Source organism: Branchiostoma belcheri, unplaced genomic scaffold, assembly GCF_001625305.1.
Source record: "Branchiostoma belcheri isolate BF01 breed outbred unplaced genomic scaffold, Haploidv18h27 scaffold327, whole genome shotgun sequence".
Lineage (NCBI taxonomy): Eukaryota > Metazoa > Chordata > Leptocardii > Amphioxiformes > Branchiostomatidae > Branchiostoma > Branchiostoma belcheri.
Genome location: NW_017803940.1, coordinates 71893 through 94085, shown reverse-complemented (window position 1 = coordinate 94085; position 22193 = coordinate 71893). Strand labels below are relative to the sequence as shown.

The following is a 22193-nucleotide window of genomic DNA, read 5'->3' as shown; positions in this document are numbered from 1 at the left end:
ACCACTCTGACGGACGGGACGGGGTTGGGGTGGCGGCCCGCTGGGTTGGGGGCTGGCGGGGCCGGAGAAAGGCGACCGGACAGGCTCGGCCTGCTCGTACATTTCGACCGTACTGTGCAGACTGTATTGTCGCGCAGTGTATAGCTGTAAAGCTTATGAATAATACCTTAATTAGTCTGACGAAGTAAGGCTACATGTGCCATTATTTGGAAGAATCACGTGGCATGTTATAATTTTGTATTATTCTTTCTTAATTTCATCTTTATTCTTTTTATCTTTATTGAGATTCAAGACAATACAAATACTGACTCTATCAGTCTATGCAGCTACCATATAAGGGTAAACACAACTTAAATACAATCAAATAACGATAAATAGCATATAAGATATACCGTATACAAAATAGCTATTAAATTGTCAACAACCAAAGAAGTGGGAGGGGGGCCTTGGGCGTCTCTACTGAATGTGTATACCGCTGAGTTGGAGCATGCGCACATGTTTGTAAAATCACGTGATTTCATCACGAGTTCTCTCCACGTGTGAATACATGTGTTTGATGTCCTGCTTACCAGCACAGATTACCTCTTTTTCCACGAAAATAAGTCTGGCTCTTGTATAAAAACAAGATGCTATTGCATCACCTCATGCCACGTCATTCTTTCAAATAAGGGTAAAAGTAACCATACCTCGTCAGACCAATTAAGGTATTATTTGCTATATTTATGAATTTTTGCACAGCTATACACTGCGCGACAATACAGTCTGCACAGTACGGTCGAAATGAACGGGCAGGGAAGGGCCGTCCGGTCGCCTGTCTCCGGCCCCGACAGCCGCCAAACCAGCGGGCCGCCCGAACCCCGTCCCGTCCAGCAGAGTGGTTCACGCGGGCGTGTCCACCACGGCAACGGCGCTTCTGACCAGCAGCGGGAAGACCAGGACACGTCTTCACACACGTACGAAGATGTCGATGGGCAGAAACGTTACGTAAAGTCTTCAGGTAAAGAACTAGCCTTTTACAGTGGATATTTGGTACAATTTACAAGTGCTTTTATAAAAAGCTATCGTTTAACATTATTGTTTTTTTGATAAGACCTTTGATTGAAATCTAGCTATGCTATACTACATACACATGTATATTGGAATTGTTCACTATTGGCATGTACTAGATAGTTCAGGAAAAGACAACCAGAATTTATGCTCTTTAGAAGCTAATTAAATTCATATCATTTTTAAGTGAGGAAATCAGATTCTTAAATGACTAGTACATTAAATCTGATGTAATGAGTCGAACCAGCAATGTACAGATACCACTCAGCCTCGCTGCCGTTCGAGCTATTGGATTGCACAATTCAGGTGACATGCGGTATGTCTGCAATGCCATGGCATGGTCCGTTCACCCTTCGAAGGGTCCATGCAATCATTTTGTGGTCACAATGACGCAGGCGGCAAGGCGGCAAAAGAAAAAAAAAGATCCTGTATGTAGAAGGAGCATATGATCACTAACTGACTATTGACCACATTAAAGTTAGCCGTCCATTCGGCCTTCGATTCGCAGCCTTCGATTGAGCCTTCGATTCGAATGGTATGGGGCAAAGGTCAGTAATAGCGCAGGCACAGAGGGCCCAGTTCTAGTATATAGAGATGACAATGTAATGTAGAGCGTAAAGAAGTCTTTTTCTCGGGAAATGTTGTTGTTTTGGACTTGGATGTTATAGGTAAGGGTTGTAGTATTTTCATTTTGGTGAAAAAACAGAATTGCAGCCATGCATGTGTTGTCTGGCTGGCTGAAGAAGATATAGGTTTACATGCGGTCATCAGCTGTCCAGAGAGGTCAGGAGTCACTTTTCAATGTTCGGCTAGAATTCTCACATGGTTTAGGTGCGTAGGATTTTTTTTCATTTTTTGGGAATGGAGACTTGAGAGGTTGGCCTACCCTGCCAATGTATGTTCTTCAAGGTCTAAAACTCAGGTATATGAAGTTTGACCACGTTGTTTTGACATAATTCCCATATATTAACATAGGAAAGCCCTATTACTGTGCTGTGCCCTATGCACTATTTCGGAGACGCCTCGGGCGCGGGAGCATTCTATTGTCCCATATATGCAAATGAGCACGCATACAGTATGTAATAGACATTCACGTACGTATGTCAAACCAAACCACAACCTTTCAGACTCTGTATTCATTTGATTAAATAATCGTCTAATTTTCAACAACCAAATGAGTTTTTATAATCTTTAAGTGGTCAATACTATCGAATTAGATTAATTAAATCAACGCACATGGATTCATCTTCACGTCAAAGATTCAAGAATGCCGTCGAGAACCGCACCAACATGTTTCAATCAGACGCCTTCTTGCAAAGTATCGAAATAATTTTTAATAACGGAAAAACTTTTACAAATCCTTGAATGGTCCAAACTATAAGATTCAACTAATAAAACTAACACACATTTCGTAGTTTTGACGTAACGACGCCATAAGTCTTGAAAAACGTAACCCCGGTATATTTAATATTATATGATATTTAACGCCACGTAGCAAATTAACAAAATAATTTCCAAGAACGAAATGACCTTAACAATCCTTCAGTTCTCCATACTATCAAATGAAACTGATCAAACTAACGCACATTGCGTCGTTGTGGCGTAATGACGTCAAAGATTCAACAAAAACAGATTTGAGGGGCCAGAATCCCTGTTTATATAATGATATTCAACTATACGTAGCTAATAATTGAAATAATTTTTAATTTTCAAATATTTTTAACAATGTTTTAGAGGTCCATATCATCAAATAAAACTAACAAAACTAACGTACATTGCGTCGTTTCGACGTCATGACGTCATAGATTAAAGTATACGGATTTTCGAGGATCACAACACTAGTGCATACATAGAGATTAAACGCCATGTTGCAAAGTCAAGGAATAATTTCTATGAACCAAATGTCCTTTAAACAGTCTCAAGAGGTCCATACCATAAGATTCGACTGATTAAACTAATGCACATTGCGTCGCTTTGACACCATAACGTCATAGATTCAACCACACAGATTTGCAGAACCGCAACCGAAGCTTAAATATATTTAACGCGTTGTAGCAAAGTAACGATATAATTTTTAGTATTCAAATGGATTTTAACAATCTTTTAGAGGTCCATACCATCAGATAAAACTGATAAAACTAATTGCGTCGTTTTGACGTCATGACGTCATAGATTAAACAATACGGATTTTCGAGGATCACAACACTAGTGGATGCATAGACATTGAACGCCATGTTGCAAAGTCAAGGAATAATTTATAAGAACCAAATGTCTTTTAAACAGTCTCAAAAGGTTCACACCACAAGATTCGACAAATAAAACAAACGCACATTGCGTCGTTTGGACGCCAAGACGTCATAAATTCAACCATACAGATTTGTAGGACAAGAATTCCTGTTTATATAATGATATTCAATTACTCGTACCTAATTAACGAAATAATTTTTAGTTCTCAAATCAATTTTAACAATCTTTTCGAGGTCCATACCACTAAATAAAACTGAAAAAAAACTAACGCACATTGCGTCGTGTTGACGTCATGACGTCATAGATTCAACCATACAGATTTGTAGGGCCTGAATCCCTGTTTATATAATGATATTCAACTACTCGTACCTAATTAACAAAATAATTTTCAGTTCTCAAATCAATTTTAGCAATCTTTTAGAGGTCCATAACATCAAATAAAACTGATACAACTAACGCACATTGCGTTGTTGTGACGCTATGACGTCATGGATTCAACCACACAGATTTGTAGGGCCTGAATCTCTGTTTATATGATGATACATGTATTCAACTACTCGTAGCTAATTAACGAAATAATTTTCAGTTTTCAAATCAGTTTTAACAATCTTTTCGAGGTCCATACCACTAAATAAAACTGATAAAACTAACGCACATTGCGTCGTTTTGACGCTATGACGTCATGGATTCAACCATACAGATTTGTAGGGCCTGAATTCCTGTTTATATAATGATATTCAACTACTCGTAACTAATTAACGAAATAATATTTAATTTTAAAATCAATTTTTTAACAATCTTTTCGAGGTTCATACCACTAAATAAAACTGATAAAACTAACGCACATTGCGTCGTTTTACGCTATGACGTCATGGATTCAACCATACAGATTTGTAGGGCCTGAATTCCTGTTTATATAATGATATTCAACTACTCGTACCTAATTAACGAAATAATTTTTAGTTCTCAAATCAATTTTAACAATCTTTTCGAGGTCCATACCACTGAATAAAACTGATAAAACTAACGCACATTGCGTCGTTTTGACGTCATGTCATACCGTTATGTCATGTCATGTCATGCAGAACCGCAACCGCGGTCTATTTAATTATATTTGACGCGTTGTAGCAAAGTAACGAAATAATTCTAAGTATTCAAGTGGTTTTTAACAATCTTTTAGAGGTCCATACCATCAAAGGAAACTAATAAAACTAACGCACATTTTGTCGTTTTGACGTCATGACGTTATAGATCCAACAATACAGATTTGCAGGACCGCATTCGAATTGTATTTAATAATACTAGTATTTAACGCCTTTTAGCAAAGTAACGAAATAATTTTTAGTAATCAAATAACTTTTAACAAGTCTTAAGCTATCTACACTTTCCGATTCAACAAATAAAACTAACGCACATTGCGACGTTTCGACGTCATGACGTTATAGATCCAACAATACAGGACTGCATTCGCATTGTATTTATATAATACTAGCATTTAACTCCTTCATGCAAAGTAACGAAATAACTTTAAGCAACCGAATGACTTGTATCAATCTCTAAGTGGTTTATACTATCTGATTCAATAAAAAAAATCTAACGCACATTGCGAAGCTTCGACGTCATGACGTCATAGATTAATTAATATTTGCAGGGCCGTAACCGCGGTCTATTTTATTATGCTTAAGGCGTTGTAGCAAAGTAAGATTGTTGAAATTGATTTGAGAACTAAAAATTATTTCGTTAATTAGTTACGAGTAGTTGAATATCATTATTAATAAGAATTCAGGCCCTACAAATCCGTATGGTTGAATCCATGACAACATGACGTCAAAACGAGGCAATGTGCGTTAGTTTTATCAGTTTTATTTGATGGTATGGACAACTAAAAGATTGTTAAAATTGATTTGAGAACTAAAAATTATTTCCTGAATTAGGTACGAGTAGTTGAATATCATTATATAAACAGGGATTCTGGCCCTACAAATCCGTATGGTTGAATCCATGACGTCATGACGTCCAAACGACGCAATGTGCGTTTGTTTTATTTGTCGAATCTCGTGGTGTGGACCTTTTGAGACTATTTAAAAGACATTTGGTTCTTATAAATTATTCCTTGACTTTGCAACATGGCGTTCAATGTCTATGCATCCACTAGTGTTGTGATCCTCGAAAATCCGTATAGTTGAATCTATGACGTCATGACGTCAAAATGACGCAATGTGCGTTAGTTTCATCAGTTTTATCTGACGGTATGGACCTTTAAAAGATTGTTAAAGTTGATTTGAAAACTAGAAATTATTTCGTAATTACGTACCGGTAGTTAAATATCATTATATAAACAGGGATTCTGGCCCTAGAAATCTGTATGGTTGAATCTATGACGTCATGACGTCAAAACGACGCAATGTGCGTTAGTTATGTTTACCGACGGAAACATACTATATTTGCTCTATTTCCTCTTCCTCCTCCTCTTCTTCTCCAAACACCTAAAAATCGTAGATATTTTCGTAATTAGAACCTGGAGGAAAATGAAATTCAGCATGCTGGTAGGTTGGTACGTTAGACACTGAACCTTGGTCATTTTAGCCAACATAGGTGTCAAAAAATGATCTCATACCTTCGCCAAATGATGTTAATCTTTATGACTGACAAAGATGATTCCTTCTGATTATGCAAATAAAATCCTCATTTGTATTATATTTATATTATAATATTGTCTTATAATATTGTATTATATAGTTGAACATATTCTCCATCAAAAGACAGCCTTATCTTAGCAAAGAAAGCCATTGTATCATTTCCTCATAAATTATGCAAATGAGGTCCTTATTTGAATAAGTTATGTTTATTGATGTTCTCCTTCACTTAACTTTCAAATACCCCAAGTATGAAATTCCAGGCAGTTAGCATTATGGAATTATAACATTTTCTCATTAATTATGCAAATTAGGTGTTAATTTACATAATCAATATCTGCCTGTGTTTCTCTCGTTCTCAATTACATATGTCACAAGCTTGAATAGTCCTATAATGTAATGCAGCTGATTTATAGAATTTCGCCATTAATTATGTAAATTAGATCCAGATTTGCATAATTGTCACATAATTATGTCAAGCGTCACTTGAGCTACCTACATACCAAAAATTCACGAAGATCCGTCCACCGGTTCTTGAGTTATCCTCTTTTGAATATTTTCAAACAAATAGCCCTGCAGTTCTTGAGCAAGCCGCTAGGGGGCCCAAACTCGTGTCACTTCTTCCCCAGCATGGGAGCTACCTACCATCCAAATTTCGTCACCCCAGCATGTCTAGATCATGAGATATCAAAACCGGAAGTTCAGCTGCAGTACCATAACAAGCCGCTAGGGGGTCCAAAATCTAATCATTTCCAGGTCTCATCAAGACCTACCCACCTACTAAATATCAAGATAATCCATCTAAGCTTTCTCGAGTTATGCTGTTGACAGACAGACACACACACACACACACAGACACACAGACACACGGCCACGAAAACATAACCTTCTTGGCGAAGGTAAAAAGGGTGAAAAAAGTTGCATTTTAAGCCAAAAATCGAACAAAAGAACGCGTTTGGAACATTCGAACAACCATGGAACAATGGAACAGCGTGTTCGATAACCGTGGGTCAATGACCCTAGCGCTACGCACGGAACACCCGAGCTTTCCAAATATGGGCATCCGCCCTTGTAAGACACGAGAAGAGATCGGTGGACCAATGTCAGTTTTCATTTTTCTTCGTAAAATACGGTCATATGAATACCAGTCTCGAGTAGAGAATATTGCATTGGGATTTTGGGTTCAATATCCACAAGTAGGACTGCAGATTTCCACAGAACGCGGGAGACTTTGTTTAACTTTTTGCTTGTCATCGCCGGCTCAAATAAAAAAAAGCACTAGTAATTAACTAGCTCCTGACTTGATAGAATCTCGTATGTTTAGCGATTTAGGCTTGTTGCCGTTTTGAAAATAAAGTAAACAGAATTGTGTTCTTCTGTAACTATTGTCGACTTTGTAATGTAAGTGCGGGGCCGGGGGAGGGGGGGCGTTTGTTTACATTTATTACTCATGATATAACATGGATACTAGTATAACATTACAATTTGTCGTTTTGTCAGACAGTTTCAATCTTATTCGGGATAATACAGTACAGCTAATGGGATAAGCATCAAATCGGGATATCCCGGGATTTTTCGGGAACCATGTTGACCAAGATTTTTACAGACAGACGGTGCGGCGCATGTTTGTTTCCAAATTATGCATGATGATAACATTAGCACAAACGGCTAGTGTTATTAATCAAATATTTCTTTTTTAATATCGAAATTTTAGTGGCTTAATAATGTTTAGAACGATAACAAAATAATACAATTTTCTTGGCACGAGAATTTCTGTCTGACCTTGCGATGTGGACGGCCCGCTAAGTACTGAGGTTTGCTGCCCTCCTACCAACCGCGAACGTTCATCACATGCAGCATATTGTCCATATTTCTTACGTAAACTGCATGTGATGAACGTTCGCGGTTGGTAGGAGGGCAGCAAACCGCAATGCAATTTTTTCCCAACATTGGCAATGAACCCTCACATTAGATTACGGGCTTTTTTGAATACAAAGGAGTAATTTACATCCAGCGAGGAAGTGATTTACCATATATCGCTACGGAAATGTTGACGGAAGTCTGAACAATATGTCCTAGCACCCCCGAAAATAGTATGGTCCTGTGTTACATTAACATAATCTATGCCAGGATGTAATAATCACTATTTAATACTCCTAATTAATAAACGTGTGGAACATTGCATGCAAAACAAACTAACTTTTCTTAAGGTGTAAAGTATATTATGTTTTAATTGGTTCAAAATAAATTTAGTTGCCTAGAATGGTAAACAGAAATATACCGCCCATAATAAGAATGGGAGTATCCACATCAAAACAAAATGAATGTCACTTCGCCAGCCACTCAAAAACTTCGCGAAGTACACACGGCCGTGTCTGTGTGTACTCCGGTACGCTTACCTGGTGGGGTCTCAGTAATCTCGCCGGGTAGAGCGGTATTTTTATCGTCTTGTACGATTTATCGTTTTGGGCGCCCTTCATTGGGTTACTATTTTTTGTTTGGTTCGGTCTACCATTAAACAGTCCGGTAAGCTAGACTTTGTACGCCTCGGTGAGGCAGCTTTCCGAGCACAGTGGAGCTCTTCAGTACGTTGGGCGAAGGTCGTAGGGGGAAAACTACGCCTGCGGTTTTAATCCCCCGTTCCCTTTTAGTCGTATCAGTTTTTTGTTGTGAAATGTCTGTCTTTTATGTCATTATTTTTACCTTCGCCAAGAAGGTTATGTTTTCAGGGGCGTTCGTGTATGTGTGTGTGTGTGTGTGTGTCTGTCTGTCTGTCTGTCAACACGATAACTTGAGAAGGCCTTGATGGATTGTCTTGATACTTGGTAGATGGGTAGGTCTTGATGAGACCTCAAAATGATTAGATTTTGGACCCCCTAGCGGCTTGTTATGGTACTGCAGCTGAACTTCCAGTTTTGATATCTCAAGATCCAGACATGCTATGGTGACGAAATTTGGATGGTAGGTAGCTCTAGGCCCCCTAGCGGCTTGCTCTAGAACTGCAGGGGGGTTTAAAGGACAAATTTTAAAAGAGGATAACTCAAGAACCGATTGATGGATCATCGTGATTTTTGGTATGTAGGTAGCTTAAGTGATGCTTGACATAATGATATAACAATTATGCAAATATTGATGTAATTTGCATAATTAATGAGGAAATTCTATAAATCAGCTGCATTCCATGATAGGAAGTTCAAGCTTGTAACATGTTATTAAGAACGAAACACAGGCAAATATTGATTATGCAAATGAAGACTTAATTTGCATAATTAATAAGAAAATGTTATAATTGCATAGTGGTAACTGCCAGGAATTTCATACTTGGGGTGTTTGAAAGTTAAGTGAAGGTGAACATAATTAAACATAACTTATTCAAATAAGGACCACATTTGCATAATTTATGAGAAAATGGCATTCTTTGTTAAGATAAGACTATCTTTTGGTGGAGAATATGATCAACAGACTGATATAATTCATGCAATTGAGGATCCTATTTGCATAATCAGGGTGATTAGTATATTTCTTATAAAGGCTAACATCATTTGGCGAAGGTATGAGATCGTGGAACTCTAGTATTTTGATGCGTCAAGTTGGCAGGAGTGGGTTGGTGGGAGCACTTGGACAGTAACCTGTCGTGGGTAGCTTGGCACATCCTTTTTCTATTCCCCTTCCTTTGTCTATGTCTCTGTCACGTCGAAAAGTTGAAAAAAAAAAGAAAATAGTTAAAAAACCTCCTGTCTCTCTTGTCAAGTTTTCACTCCTTTTTGATTTTGTTATACCCCAATTAAAAACGGGTACTCCGGTATGCTTACCTGGTGGGGTCTCAGTGATCTCGCCGGGTAGAGCGGTATTTTTATCGTCTTGTACGATTTATCGTTTTGTGCGCCCTTCATTGGGTTACTATTTTTTGTTTGGTTCGGTCTACCATTAAACAGGCCCATAGAAAATAAAAGTGCCCATAGAAAATAAAAGTAACCCATAGAAAATAAAAGTACCCATAGAAAAAAAAGGTGCCCATAGATAATAAAAGTAACCCATAGAAATAAAAGTAACCATAGAAAATAAAGTAACCAATAGATAATAAAAGTAACCCATAGAAAATAAAAGTAACCCATAGAAAATAAAAGTACCCATAGAAAATAAAAGTAACCCATAGAAAATAAAAGTAACCCATAGAAAAAAAAGTAACCCATAGAAAATAAAAGTACCCATAGAAAATAAAAGCACCCATAGAAAATAAAAGTACCCATAGAAAATAAAAGTAACCCATAGAAAATAAAAGCACCCATAGAAAATAAAAGTACCCATAGAAAATAAAAGTAACCCATAGAAAATAAAAGTACCCATAGAAAATAAAAGTAACCCATAGAAAACTAGAAAGGCCAATATTTGCTTTGGAGCAAATACAGCGATGGGTTCACCACATTTTATACGTCCATACATTGATATAACTATAATATGAAGTAAAATACAACTAAAACAACAGTTGGATAGCTATTCCCTACTTTATTGGTTAGGATTTTTAATTGCATAATGCAAACTGTTGATTTTCAAAATAAAAAAAAACGTCCATGCCCCGCATTCCAATGCTGGAGCAGGAAAGCTTGAAATACCTACCAAAACACTTGAATACAGACATACTGTCAGTATGGAAATGCTCTGTGCAGGTGTTAATCAAGTTAAATCCCAACAGCCAATCAGCAAGAAATGCTCTGTGCAGGTGGAAATGCTCTGTGCAGGTGTTGATCAAGTTAAATCCCAACAGCCAATCAGCAAGAAGAATAGAGGAAAGCTGCATGCCTATTGGTTGATGCCCTGCATTCCATTGTGATGACTCATGCCCAAACGTGGTAAACAAGGCACACTAAAGCTAAGGTCCCAATTGGGAAAAGGGGCCCTGGCGGGTAGTTCCCGGGCTGTTTTTTTACCACTTTCGGGCGGGACCCCGACGTGGCCCCGCGGGGCACTCTGCGGCTACCGGGTTATTTTTTGGCCCGTCGGGGCCCCGATAAGAATTTAATTCTGAGTTAAATTCTACCCGGGCCCCGCTGACAAAAAGACGCCGTGACCTCATCGTGAGAACACCGAGAGGTACCCCTCCGGTTGCCGGCATTCCACCGGGACACATTTCTTACGTCACAGACCAGATGAACAGAATAAAGGTGTGTACTTCGTAAACCCGGGTAAAATGTGTGACCTCACAGATCAAATGATCACAACAAATACGTGAATTCTGCATTACGTATAGGTCAATACAAGACATCGTCAGAGAATCTGCTGGGTACCTGCCGGGTGCCTGCCGATACCGACCAAAGAGGGTGACAAAATTTCTAACAAAATGCTACTGAAGGAAACTTTTAATTGTGACCACGACAGCCGATGCCCGCTCGACTCCTGAACCCGGCCGGGGCCAGCCGGGGCTACATCCCCGACGGGCACCGGCGTAATTGGGACCTTAGCTTAACACAGTAATACATTTGCTATAACACAGCCAAAAAACTCAAATAAAACCATTCTAAAAGCCTGTATCACAATAATTTAAAAAACGCCTAGGGGTATTTGCCCACTGTACCTCCATACCAAATTTCAGGACCTTGGGCCCTAAAATGAAGAAGCTGAATCCATTTAAAAAATGGCAGGAGGAGGAGAAACATCAGAAAAAGCAATATGGGTTCACCACCACTTCGTGGTGTGGTGAACCCATAATAAAAGTGGCATAAAAATATTAAGTGTACTTAGGGACCACCGTATGACGCAGTCTGCTTTTGAGAAGATGAGTAGACCTCAACAAGCCAGTTTAGTACAAGATGTCACAATGAAATACAACTACTACTACAGCCGGTACGCCCCATTTTATTTGAAGGTTTATAAACTTGCCGAAACTCACCGGAGACGAAGGGGTTATTAAAATTCATTCCTGCTATTTTCTTACAGTTTTCGTGAGTTTTTCGCTGCACAATAGCTTTGTAAAAATGTAGCAGTTCACCTATTACCACCTCAGGAACGCGTTATACACAATATACACTCCTGTGCTATCGGTGAATAAAAATTTTGGCAAAGTTGACTGACGTCAGGGTGCTCCATTGGCCCTGCCCAGATCGCCCGACAGGACGTAAAAATAAACATTTGGCACGCCGCCATCGGTGACAGGACCCGCGGTAGACTTGGAGATCTCGCACCAATTTTTTCTGCTCCGCGGTACGCAGGACAGGCGGATATCTCGCGGGATTTATCGGGACGCCTATCCCGAAAAATTCCGTATCCCGATGATGCATATCCCGTGAAGTTATCTCTCTAAACATAATAAGGATAATTGCCTATAGGAATTTGACAGAAGAAATAGTGTTTGGGCTTCAATGTATATGAAGAAATATGTGAACGCCTGGTTTCACTAAATTTGTAACGCGAGTCTTCTTATGCTTGCGTTGTAATTCTTTCATTGCATACAGACAACAGTGAATTAATTAATTCTCTGTGTTAACACATTGGTCTGCTGTAAAATTTTTAAATATATCATACACCCCCTTTGACATATATTATATACCCTCTTGGACCCCGCCTGATATAGTTATACGTTTGTATACATAATTATGTATTATGCTTTCCTTTTGTGGTTCAATGACTTACACATATATCACATCAGTTTCTGATCACATTTGAAATGCTTACTCTCCTGTTTGTATCCTCTTAAGACTCTTAAGATTGGACCTCTGCTAGGAAAGGAAGCAGAACTTGGTCCATGAAAAACTGGGGAGGAACCTAACAGAGCTGAACCCAGCCATCCACAGAAGGATACAACACATCACAACCATTTCTAGAAACACATTATATCTCCAATTTGGCCAGTAAATATTCATTATGTATGTTAAATTTGCATAATATATGTAACAGTTAAGTCATGTATAGTTTTTAAGTATGTATGTATGGTTTATAGAGTGTGTAGTTCCAATATTTTACACAACTGTAGATTTTCATCATCATTGCAATGATTTTCATACAAAATTTCAAAGAACAATTATTATAGAAGTGGGAATAATTCACTGGCTCGGGGATCAAAAGAACAAGTAAAACCCAACAAAACTGGCTTGATACATATCTTATATACTGTAGTATAAAGACTAAAGTGTACTGTAGGAATTAGTTCTTCATATCATTGTATATCATTTCGTATGATATACGTATTTACAATTAGCCTTCTGTCATGTATTTGTAATAATAACAAGAAGCCATAGGCGACAATTCTCCTTGAAGTATTATATATTGCAACAAAAAGAAGTAGCCATTGGCGACAATTCTCTGTGAAGTGTGATAAATCGAACAAAGAAAAATTGTTTAAACGCGCGTCGGCTCAGTCATCTTAAGACGCAACAACCAATCAGAGATGTGAAATGCCGACACGTGACGCGGGATTTGCACACAGTCTAAACAACGGGGAAGGGCGCGCGATGCCCGAAATATTTTTGCGTCAATATTCAGCGCCGTGTTTCAAGAGATTAATACCGGGAAACAATTTCTTTTCTTGTTTTGAACGCATAAACATGCATTTACGCTAATCTAGTATGATTCAGGGTTACTTTTTTTTTACCTGCCATGGCCAGATTAACTAAAGATGTGTGTATTGTGTGTACAATCTACAGAAAGAGAAATGTACATCAGGTCCGATCATCCGATTTTCACGTTTCGGTTTTTTGGACTCGGTTCATGAACGTATTTTGGTTTGGCTCCTGGAATGTGCGAAAAAAATGACTCCCGGGACTGTCTACAGGGAACACTCGCACATTCGCGGTGTATCAGGACAGCGCGACTGGTCGGCATTAGCGCAGTCCCTGTAATTAGTAACAGTTGCACATCAATCCGGCCGAAAGCATGATTGTGTAACACAGGCTACTTCTTCATATACCGGCTCATACTACACGACGCCTTTACAACTAGCAAATCATAAAATTACCCGATCTACTAGTACTGTATGTGCGGTTTACCAGCCCCAGACCACATCCGACCACGAGGCAGAACACATTGATGGGTTGCTCAAAAATATTGTCCATGTTTACTAAGAGCTGCTCCACTAACACCATGGAGCGGCCCAACCCAAAAATATTGGCCATGTGTCGTTGCTAGGACGACCGGCCAGTTGCTACGTGACTAAATACACGCCGCCACTAGGTCGCCACACCCGACCAGTTTGAAATCGATAGGATTACGTCATCGGTATTAACATTTCCTAATGTTGACCTCTGACCACCCCACATTTCCGCCCCATCAGCCCCGCCGCGACTTACTGCCGGTGACATAAACGGACGACAACATTTCAACGACATGGGGATGTTTCGAAAATAACCATTTACTCCAATATCAAAACAGCTACGGTAAAAATAAAAAGACGTGCATCATCCCGGACATAATGCCACACCACATGCGAAATTACACAAAAATGCGACGTACGGAAGAATGCGTTTTGGCTGCGAACATCTTCCAAAAAACTTGGCATCTCTTAACCATGGGCAAATACATCTGGAACCACTTATCAAAACCACCCCGTATCTGCATGAAGTTCCACCCCCCCCCCCACCTGCTANTAGAAAGAGAAATGTACATCAGGTCCGATCATCCGATTTTCACGTTTCGGTTTTTTGGACTCGGTTCATGAACGTATTTTGGTTTGGCTCCTGGAATGTGCGAATGTGCGAAAAAAAATGACTCCCGGGACTGTCTACAGGGAACACTCGCATATTGCCCAACATTCGCGGTGTATCAGGACAGCGCGACTGGCCAAGCAACCAGTCGGCATTAGCGCAGCGGCAGTCCCTGTAATTAGTAACAGTTGCACATCAATCCGGCCGAAAGCATGATTGTGTAACACAGGCTACTTCTTCATACACCGGCTCATACTACAAGACGCCTTTACAACTAGCAAATCATAAAATTACCCGATCTACTAGTATGTGCGGTTTACCAGCCCCAGATCACATCCGACCACGAGGCAGAACACATTGATGGGTTGCTCAAAAATATTGTCCATGTTTACAAAGAGCTGCTCCACTAACACTATGGAGCGGCCCAACCCAAAAATATTGGCCATGTGTACAGTGAATTACGAAGCGGCCAGCATGCTCGTTGCTAGGACGACCGGCCAGTTGCGACGTGACTAAATACACGCCGTCACTAGGTCGCCACTGCCGACCAGTTTGAAATCGATAGGATTACGTCATCGGTATTTACATTTCGTAATGTTGACCTCTGACCACCCCACATTTCCGTCCCCATCAGCCTGACCGCCACTTACTAAGTACTACCGGTCACATAAACGGACGAAAACATATTTCAACGACATGGGGATGTTTCGAAAATAAGCATTTACTCAAATATCAAAACAGCTACGGTAAAAATAAAAAGACGTGCATCATCCCGGACATAATGCCACACCACATGCGAAATTACAAAGAAATGCGACGTACGGAAGAATGCGTTTTGGCTGCGAACATCTTCCAACCAAAAACATCTGGAACCACTTATCAAAACCACCCCGTATCTGCATGAAGTTCCACCCCCCACTGCGCAACAAACAACGCGTTTTTCTGGACCATTCCAATTCGCCTCGTAATTGTAGGGGTGCATCTGCAATATTACATTGACCGCGAAAGCAGCGACGGCAAACATACACATTCGTGCATCAACACGGGCATGCCCGCAGACGGCGTCTAAAATTGCGTGCCGATTACACAAAGAGAACCCAGTGTTTTGACTGCGAACACGAAAAACCAGCCGTTCACAACACTCCGTCCGGAGGTACTGACCTCCTTCACGGAGTAATAAACTTATCATCATTATTATTTCAGCCTACGCGTCCTGTTTCCTATTTACAAAAATGTAATAAGGTAAGTGAGATGAGCGCAGCAAAGTCCTTTGTAACTAAAGCTGTCAAAAAGACTTGAAGTTTACTTGCAGTCTGCAGAGGATGTCATTGATTAAAGTTACATGCTGTGGCCTAATTGCAAACGTGGTAAGAGTGTGTGCTGAGTGAATCATCGGTACTGTGGTATGTAACTATATACAATGTATATCTTAGTACCTCCTATACATGGCACTACAAGAGTAGTCTATGGTAATGATCTTTGAGTGGCAGACGGGTAGATTTTAAACTTGGCCTTACAACGGCAAAAACATTCGAATTCCCCAGTTATAACGTTGATGTTACTCTATAAACAGCACATAAAAGTCAGTAATATAAGCAAACTATCCTTATACCTTTCCTTTCCTAATAAAGGTATAACGCTAAATCGTAGGCAAGACCATCCTGAGGTAAACATATTGCATTTGCTTGGAAATGTTACCTTTCTAGTTACTCCGTGAAGGAGGTGAGGACCTCCGGACGGAGTGTTGTGATCGGCTGATTTTTCATGTTCGCAGTCAAAACACTGGGTTCTCTTTGTGTAATCGGCACGCAATTTTATACGCCGTCTGCTTGCATGCCCGTGTTGATGCACGAATGTGTATTTTTGCCGTTGCTGCTTTCGCGGTCAATGTAATATTGCTGATGCACGTCTTTTTATTTTTACCGTAGCTGTTTTGATATTGAAGTAAATGCATATTTTAGAAACATCCCTACTTTTACAATCCTGTGGAATAGGCCGTAGGGTTAGGCAGTTGTCTGGTAGCAGAGGTACTCTAAGCAGATATCCTGGTTATCTGGCCGGCGGTAGTAACACTCGCAACTGTTGCTGGAATTTGGCCTGTTCCAGGCGCGCTTAATTAGGTACAGGCACGGTAAGACGGTGGGGCTATCTTTGTTACTAGACACGACCATGATAGTCCGATCTTTATGTGAATGCAATGATTGTGTGTGTGTAATTAAAATAAACTTCGAACTTGAAGCACAGTATCTTTACACGCCCTGGGAGCAGTAATGGATTTAGCTCTTTGTATGTTTTATGCTTGTGACGCGCCCTCATTGTATTAACCGTTGCCTAATTACAATGTCTGCACAGTAGGTCTGGCGTTGACGCTTGGGATTTTGTTGAAATATATAAAACTTCACGGAGGATTGTCACCTATGGCTTCTTGTTTTATCAGTTTTATTTGATGGTATGTACCTTTAAAAGATTGTTAAAGTTGATTTGAAAACCAAAAATTATTTCGTTAATTAGGTACTAGTAGTTGAATATCATTATATAAACATTCTGGCCCTAGAAATCTGTTTGGTTGAATCTATGACGTCATGACGTCAAAACGAGGCAATGTGCGTTAGTTTTATCAGTTTAAGTTGATGGTATGGACCTCTAAAAGATTGTTAAAATTGATTTGAGAACAATTTTTTTTTGTTAATTAGGTACGAGTAGTTGAATATCATATAAACAGGGATTCTGGCCCTACAAATCTGTTTAGTTCAATCTATGACGTCATGACGTAAAAACGACGTAATGTGCGTTAGATTTATCAGTTTTATTTTATGGTATGGAGCTCTAAAAGATTTTTAAAGTTGATTTGAAAACTTAAAAATATTTCGTTAATTAGCTACGAGTAGTTAAGTTGAATATTGAGTTGAATACTGAATATCGAATATCGAGTGTTGGATCTATGATGTCATGACGAGAAATCGATGCAACGTGCGTTAGTTGTATCAACTTTATTTGGTGGTATGGACCTTTAAAAGATTGTTAAAATTGATTTGAGAACTAAAAATTATTTCGTTAGTTAGCTAAGATTAGTTGAATATCATTATATAAACAGGATGCAGGCCCTACAAATCTGTATGGTTGAATCCATGACGTCATGACGTCCAAACGACGCAATGTGCGTTAAATTTATCAGGTTTATTTGATGGTATGGACCTTTAAAAGATTGTTAAAGTTGATTTGAAAACTAAGAATTATTTCAATAATTAGTTACGCGTAGTTGAATATCATATAAATAGGGATTCAGGCCCTACAAATCTGTATGGTTGAATCTATGACGTCATGACGTCCAAACGACGCAATGTGCGTTGTTTTTTTCAGTCGAATCTTGTGGTATGGACGTCTTGAGACTGTTTAAAAGACATTTGGTTTCTAGAAATTATTCCTTGACTTTGCAACATGGCGTTTATTCTCTATGCATCCACTAGTGTTGCGATCCTCGAAAATCCGTATTGTTTAATCTATGACGTCATGAAGTCTAAACTTCGTAATGTGCGTTAGTTTTATCAGTTTTATCTGATGGTAGAGACCGCTAAAAGATTGTTAAAAAACATTTGAATACTAAAAATTATTTCGTTACTTTGCAAGAAGGCGTCTAATTTAAACATGTCGGGTGCGGTCCTGGACGGCATTCTTGAATCTTTGACGTGAAGTTAAAGATTATTAAAACTCATTTGGTTGTTAAAAATTAGAAGATTATTTAATCAAATGAATACAGAGTCTGAAAGGCTGTGGTTTGCTTTGACATACGTATGTGCAATGTCTATTTACATACTGTATGAGTGCTCATTTGCATATATGGGACAATAGAATGCTCCCGCGCCTGAGGCGTCTCCGAAATAGTGCCTACCATTCGAATCGAAGGCTCAATCGAAGGCTGGCGTATCGAAGGCCGAAAGGAGGGCTAACTTTAGGTTGGTGACTATTGCATACTTTGCTCTATGGTTATATTTGATGACAACAAGAAATCCCTTTAATCTTTACGGTACGTTCCGATTATAAAATCCATCATATGGTACGTACGCAAACGTACCCACACCGGTGAATATTTGGTGCTTCGTCAAAGGTGCACTGTTGCTGCAACAGCGGGCCTATAAAACTGTCACACTCGGCCAGGATTTAGGCAAGGTGTGCACGTTGGCTTGCTGCTCTCTCCACTTTCCGTGTGGACATGAAAGTCCGAGAATACATCTTTCCCCGTTCTTGCCGAAACGCGCTTCCGTTTTCCTTTGTTTATAGCTAATTATGAAATGTTAAATGCCTAATCTTGATTAGGGATTCCCACGAGGCCCATTTTTGAACTTGACCACAAAAGGTCCACTACAGTGACGTAGGGACCCCTATGAGGGCATTTTTGAACTTCACCATTGTATCCCCAACGGCAACCTGCCTACCAAAAATTCACTAAGATCGAATCATGCCTTCAAGAGTTATTCCGCTTAGTATCCCACACACTATAGGTAGCAAAGCGATTTCATAGCCTTCCAAACAAAGGCAATTATTTGATGATTAGGCGACGACAAACACCCTATCTTCCTGTATGGTTTTCTATTTATTTCTCTCAGGTGCCACACCCATACGGCAGCCTGAGCCTTATTGGCGATCACGTGCTGACGCCGCTGCAAAAATACTCAACCCTGTGTACCCCTCCAATGCAGGTAAATCAGCTACAGAGGTTATCATTTCCGTATCGTAATTTTACTAGCGTTAATGTTCTGCAGATGCCTAATTAAATTTTCTTCACTTGTCTCAGGCACCACGCCCATGCAACAGCCTAAGTCACTGCGATCACGTGCGGACGCCGCTGCCAAAATGATCAATCCTATCTACGCTTTCTGGTTTCAGGTAAATTGTCCTAATTTCGATCGTTTGGTATGTTAAAGGCCCAATATTTGTCACTAATGAAATATTACGTCTTTGTTTTTTTTTTCACTCAGCCGACCCACCCATGGACCAGCCCCAGACTGATAACCAGGCACGTGCGAACGACGATGAAAATGCACCCGAGGTCACGTACGCCACCATACCAGGTAAAAGTACTACACTTTTTAGGTTTATCTCTTTCCTTGCATCCTGTTTTTCTCATCCGTTTGTTATTATAAGCTGTGGATTTCTTTTAGGTAGTTACCGTGATTGGTCTGTGGTACTATTTGCGTGCACATGTAGGTTTTTGTTGAGAAGTTTATAGATTAGCTTGTCAATATACCTACACAGTTTTGTAATGTACCAGAAGCATTATTTGTAAGCAAAAGAGAAATCACTGTAAAAATGCAGGTCCGATTAACTAGTTCCTTACCTTCTAATGCTGAGGTCACTTTTCTAAACATGTAGTTCCCATCATTCATTTCTTAAAAACATTTTTGTGCTTAGTTGTTTAGATAAATCATTTATAGTATCCGTGTTGTTACTTTTGTATGTTAAAATATTGATATTGGGCCTTTAACGCCCAATATGTTGACAGATAAGTACATGGCATCTTTGTTTTTTACGTNAAAATACTCAACCCTGTGTACCCCTCCAATGCAGGTAAATCAGCTACAGAGGTTATCATTTCCGTATCGTAATTTTACTAGCGTTAATGTTCTGCAGATGCCTAATTAAATTTTCTTCACTTGTCTCAGGCACCACGCCCATGCAACAGCCTAAGTCACTGCGATCACGTGCGGACGCCGCTGCCAAAATGATCAATCCTATCTACGCTTCTGGTTCAGGTAAATTGTCCCAATTTCGATCGTTAGGCCCAATATTTGTCACTAATGAAATATTACGTCTTTGTTTTTTTTTTCACTCAGCCGACCCACCCATGGACCAGCCCCAGACTGATAACCAGGCACGTGCGAACGACGATGAAAATGCACCCGAGGTCACGTACGCCACCATACCAGGTAAAAGTACTACACTTTTTAGGTTTATCTCTTTCCTTGCATCCTGTTTTTCTCATCCGTTTGTTATTATAAGCTGTGGATTTCTTTTAGGTAGTTACCGTGATTGGTCTGTGGTACTATTTGCGTGCACATGTAGGCTTTTGTTGAGAAGTTTATAGATTAGCTTGTCAATATACCTACACAGTTTTGTAATGTACCAGAAGCATTATTTGTAAGCAAAAGAGAAATCACTGTAAAAATGCAGGTCCGATTAACTAGTTCCTTACCTTCTAATGCTGAGGTCACTTTTCTAAACATGTAGTTCCCATCATTCATTTCTTAAAAACATTTTTGTGCTTAGTTGTTTAGATAAATCATTTATAGTATCCGTGTTGTTACTTTTGTATGTTAAAATATTGATATTGGGCCTTTAACGCCCAATATGTTGACAGATAAGTACATGGCATCTTTGTTTTTTACGTCCAGACGACGCACCCATGGACCAACCCCAGGCACGTGCGAACGACGATGAAAACACACCCGACGCCACCATACCAGGTTAAACTTTTTTCATAAGTAATAAGAAAATAATCAGGTGGAACATTAACAGGCTCCAATTATGCAAATGAGGTATACTTTGCAATAAATACGATAATGCTATTTTTCCTAATGGTAAATTATTTGTATTTCATTGACACGTGTTCATTTGTTCAATCTGCGTCACTATGTGTAAATGTCGACGTAAACAATAACCTGAGCGAAGTATGTTTTCCTACCAGACGGCGCGTATCCGGGTGGAGCGAGCGGCTGCCGTGGTGTCTGTAGCTTCCTCCGCGCCCGCCGCAGCTGTCTGGCCGCCGGCATCGCCGTGCTACTGAGCTTGTGCGCCGTGGGACTCGCCCCTCTCACGTTCAGCAACAAACAGGTAACATTCTAGTACCACAAAGCTTGTTGTGCAGCTGTTTATATGATTCTCAAGGGTACAAGAAACTGCATTTTTACATTTCAGCGCATGCGCGCTGAAATGTAATAAGACGGAATCTATCCTTCTTTGTTTCTTTCTTTCTTTGGTAGTTTGGTAAGTCTGCAGGCCATGCAATACCTGTTTACTTCTTTCCGTTTTGTGAGATATGCAATAGACTTGCTGCCATTTTAATCCATGTTCTTTACAAAAAGAAACTTTATGTAGTAACAGTCTCATCTAGTGACATACCATTGATCGAAGTACGGTTACATAAGTTTTTAGGCGCTAATCTATTGATCGTACTACAAATCTAAAGATGATTGCATAAATTATGTTAATGACAACAATAATGCCGCCTGTCGCTAGATGTCGTTGTTGCATGTCCTGGCGAAGTTTCTCTATTATGTTTGCACTTTTATGTTTGCCTGTTGCATTGTTCTTACTCAGGAATGTCAATACGTTTGATACTTACTCTTTTTAAAGACGGGCTTTCATGTTCAATCATAATTCGCTCGGACCTGTTCGCTCGGACCCAATTTTCTCGGATGGCTATATATAGTATGTTATTTAGGCTGCTAGACAATGACATAATGAGATAGCTCAACGAGTAGAGTTGCTAAATGAGTGGCGGTGCACGTGGCGGGGTCTGGACATTGAGAGTTCGATCCCCGGTGAGGAACCTTTTTTTTCTAATTTTCTTTTTTTTATAATTTTTTTTATAATTTTCTTTTTTTTTAATTTTCTTTTTTACCTCCGGGGAAGG

General features: G+C 39.5%; 1 protein-coding gene across 1 annotated transcript in view; it reads left to right on the top strand.

Moving 5' to 3' along the window:
- The first annotated feature begins 18984 nt into the window (after nucleotides 1-18984).
- Nucleotides 18985-22193, top strand: part of LOC109475097 (macrophage mannose receptor 1-like) — a 6855-nt gene continuing 3646 nt past the window's right edge. The window contains exons 1-3 of the mRNA XM_019775633.1: nucleotides 18985-19260; nucleotides 20224-20313; nucleotides 21246-21391. Coding sequence (XP_019631192.1) covers nucleotides 19143-19260; nucleotides 20224-20313; nucleotides 21246-21391 — 354 coding nt within the window. The 5' untranslated portion in view covers nucleotides 18985-19142. The remainder of the gene's footprint in view (nucleotides 19261-20223; nucleotides 20314-21245; nucleotides 21392-22193) is intronic.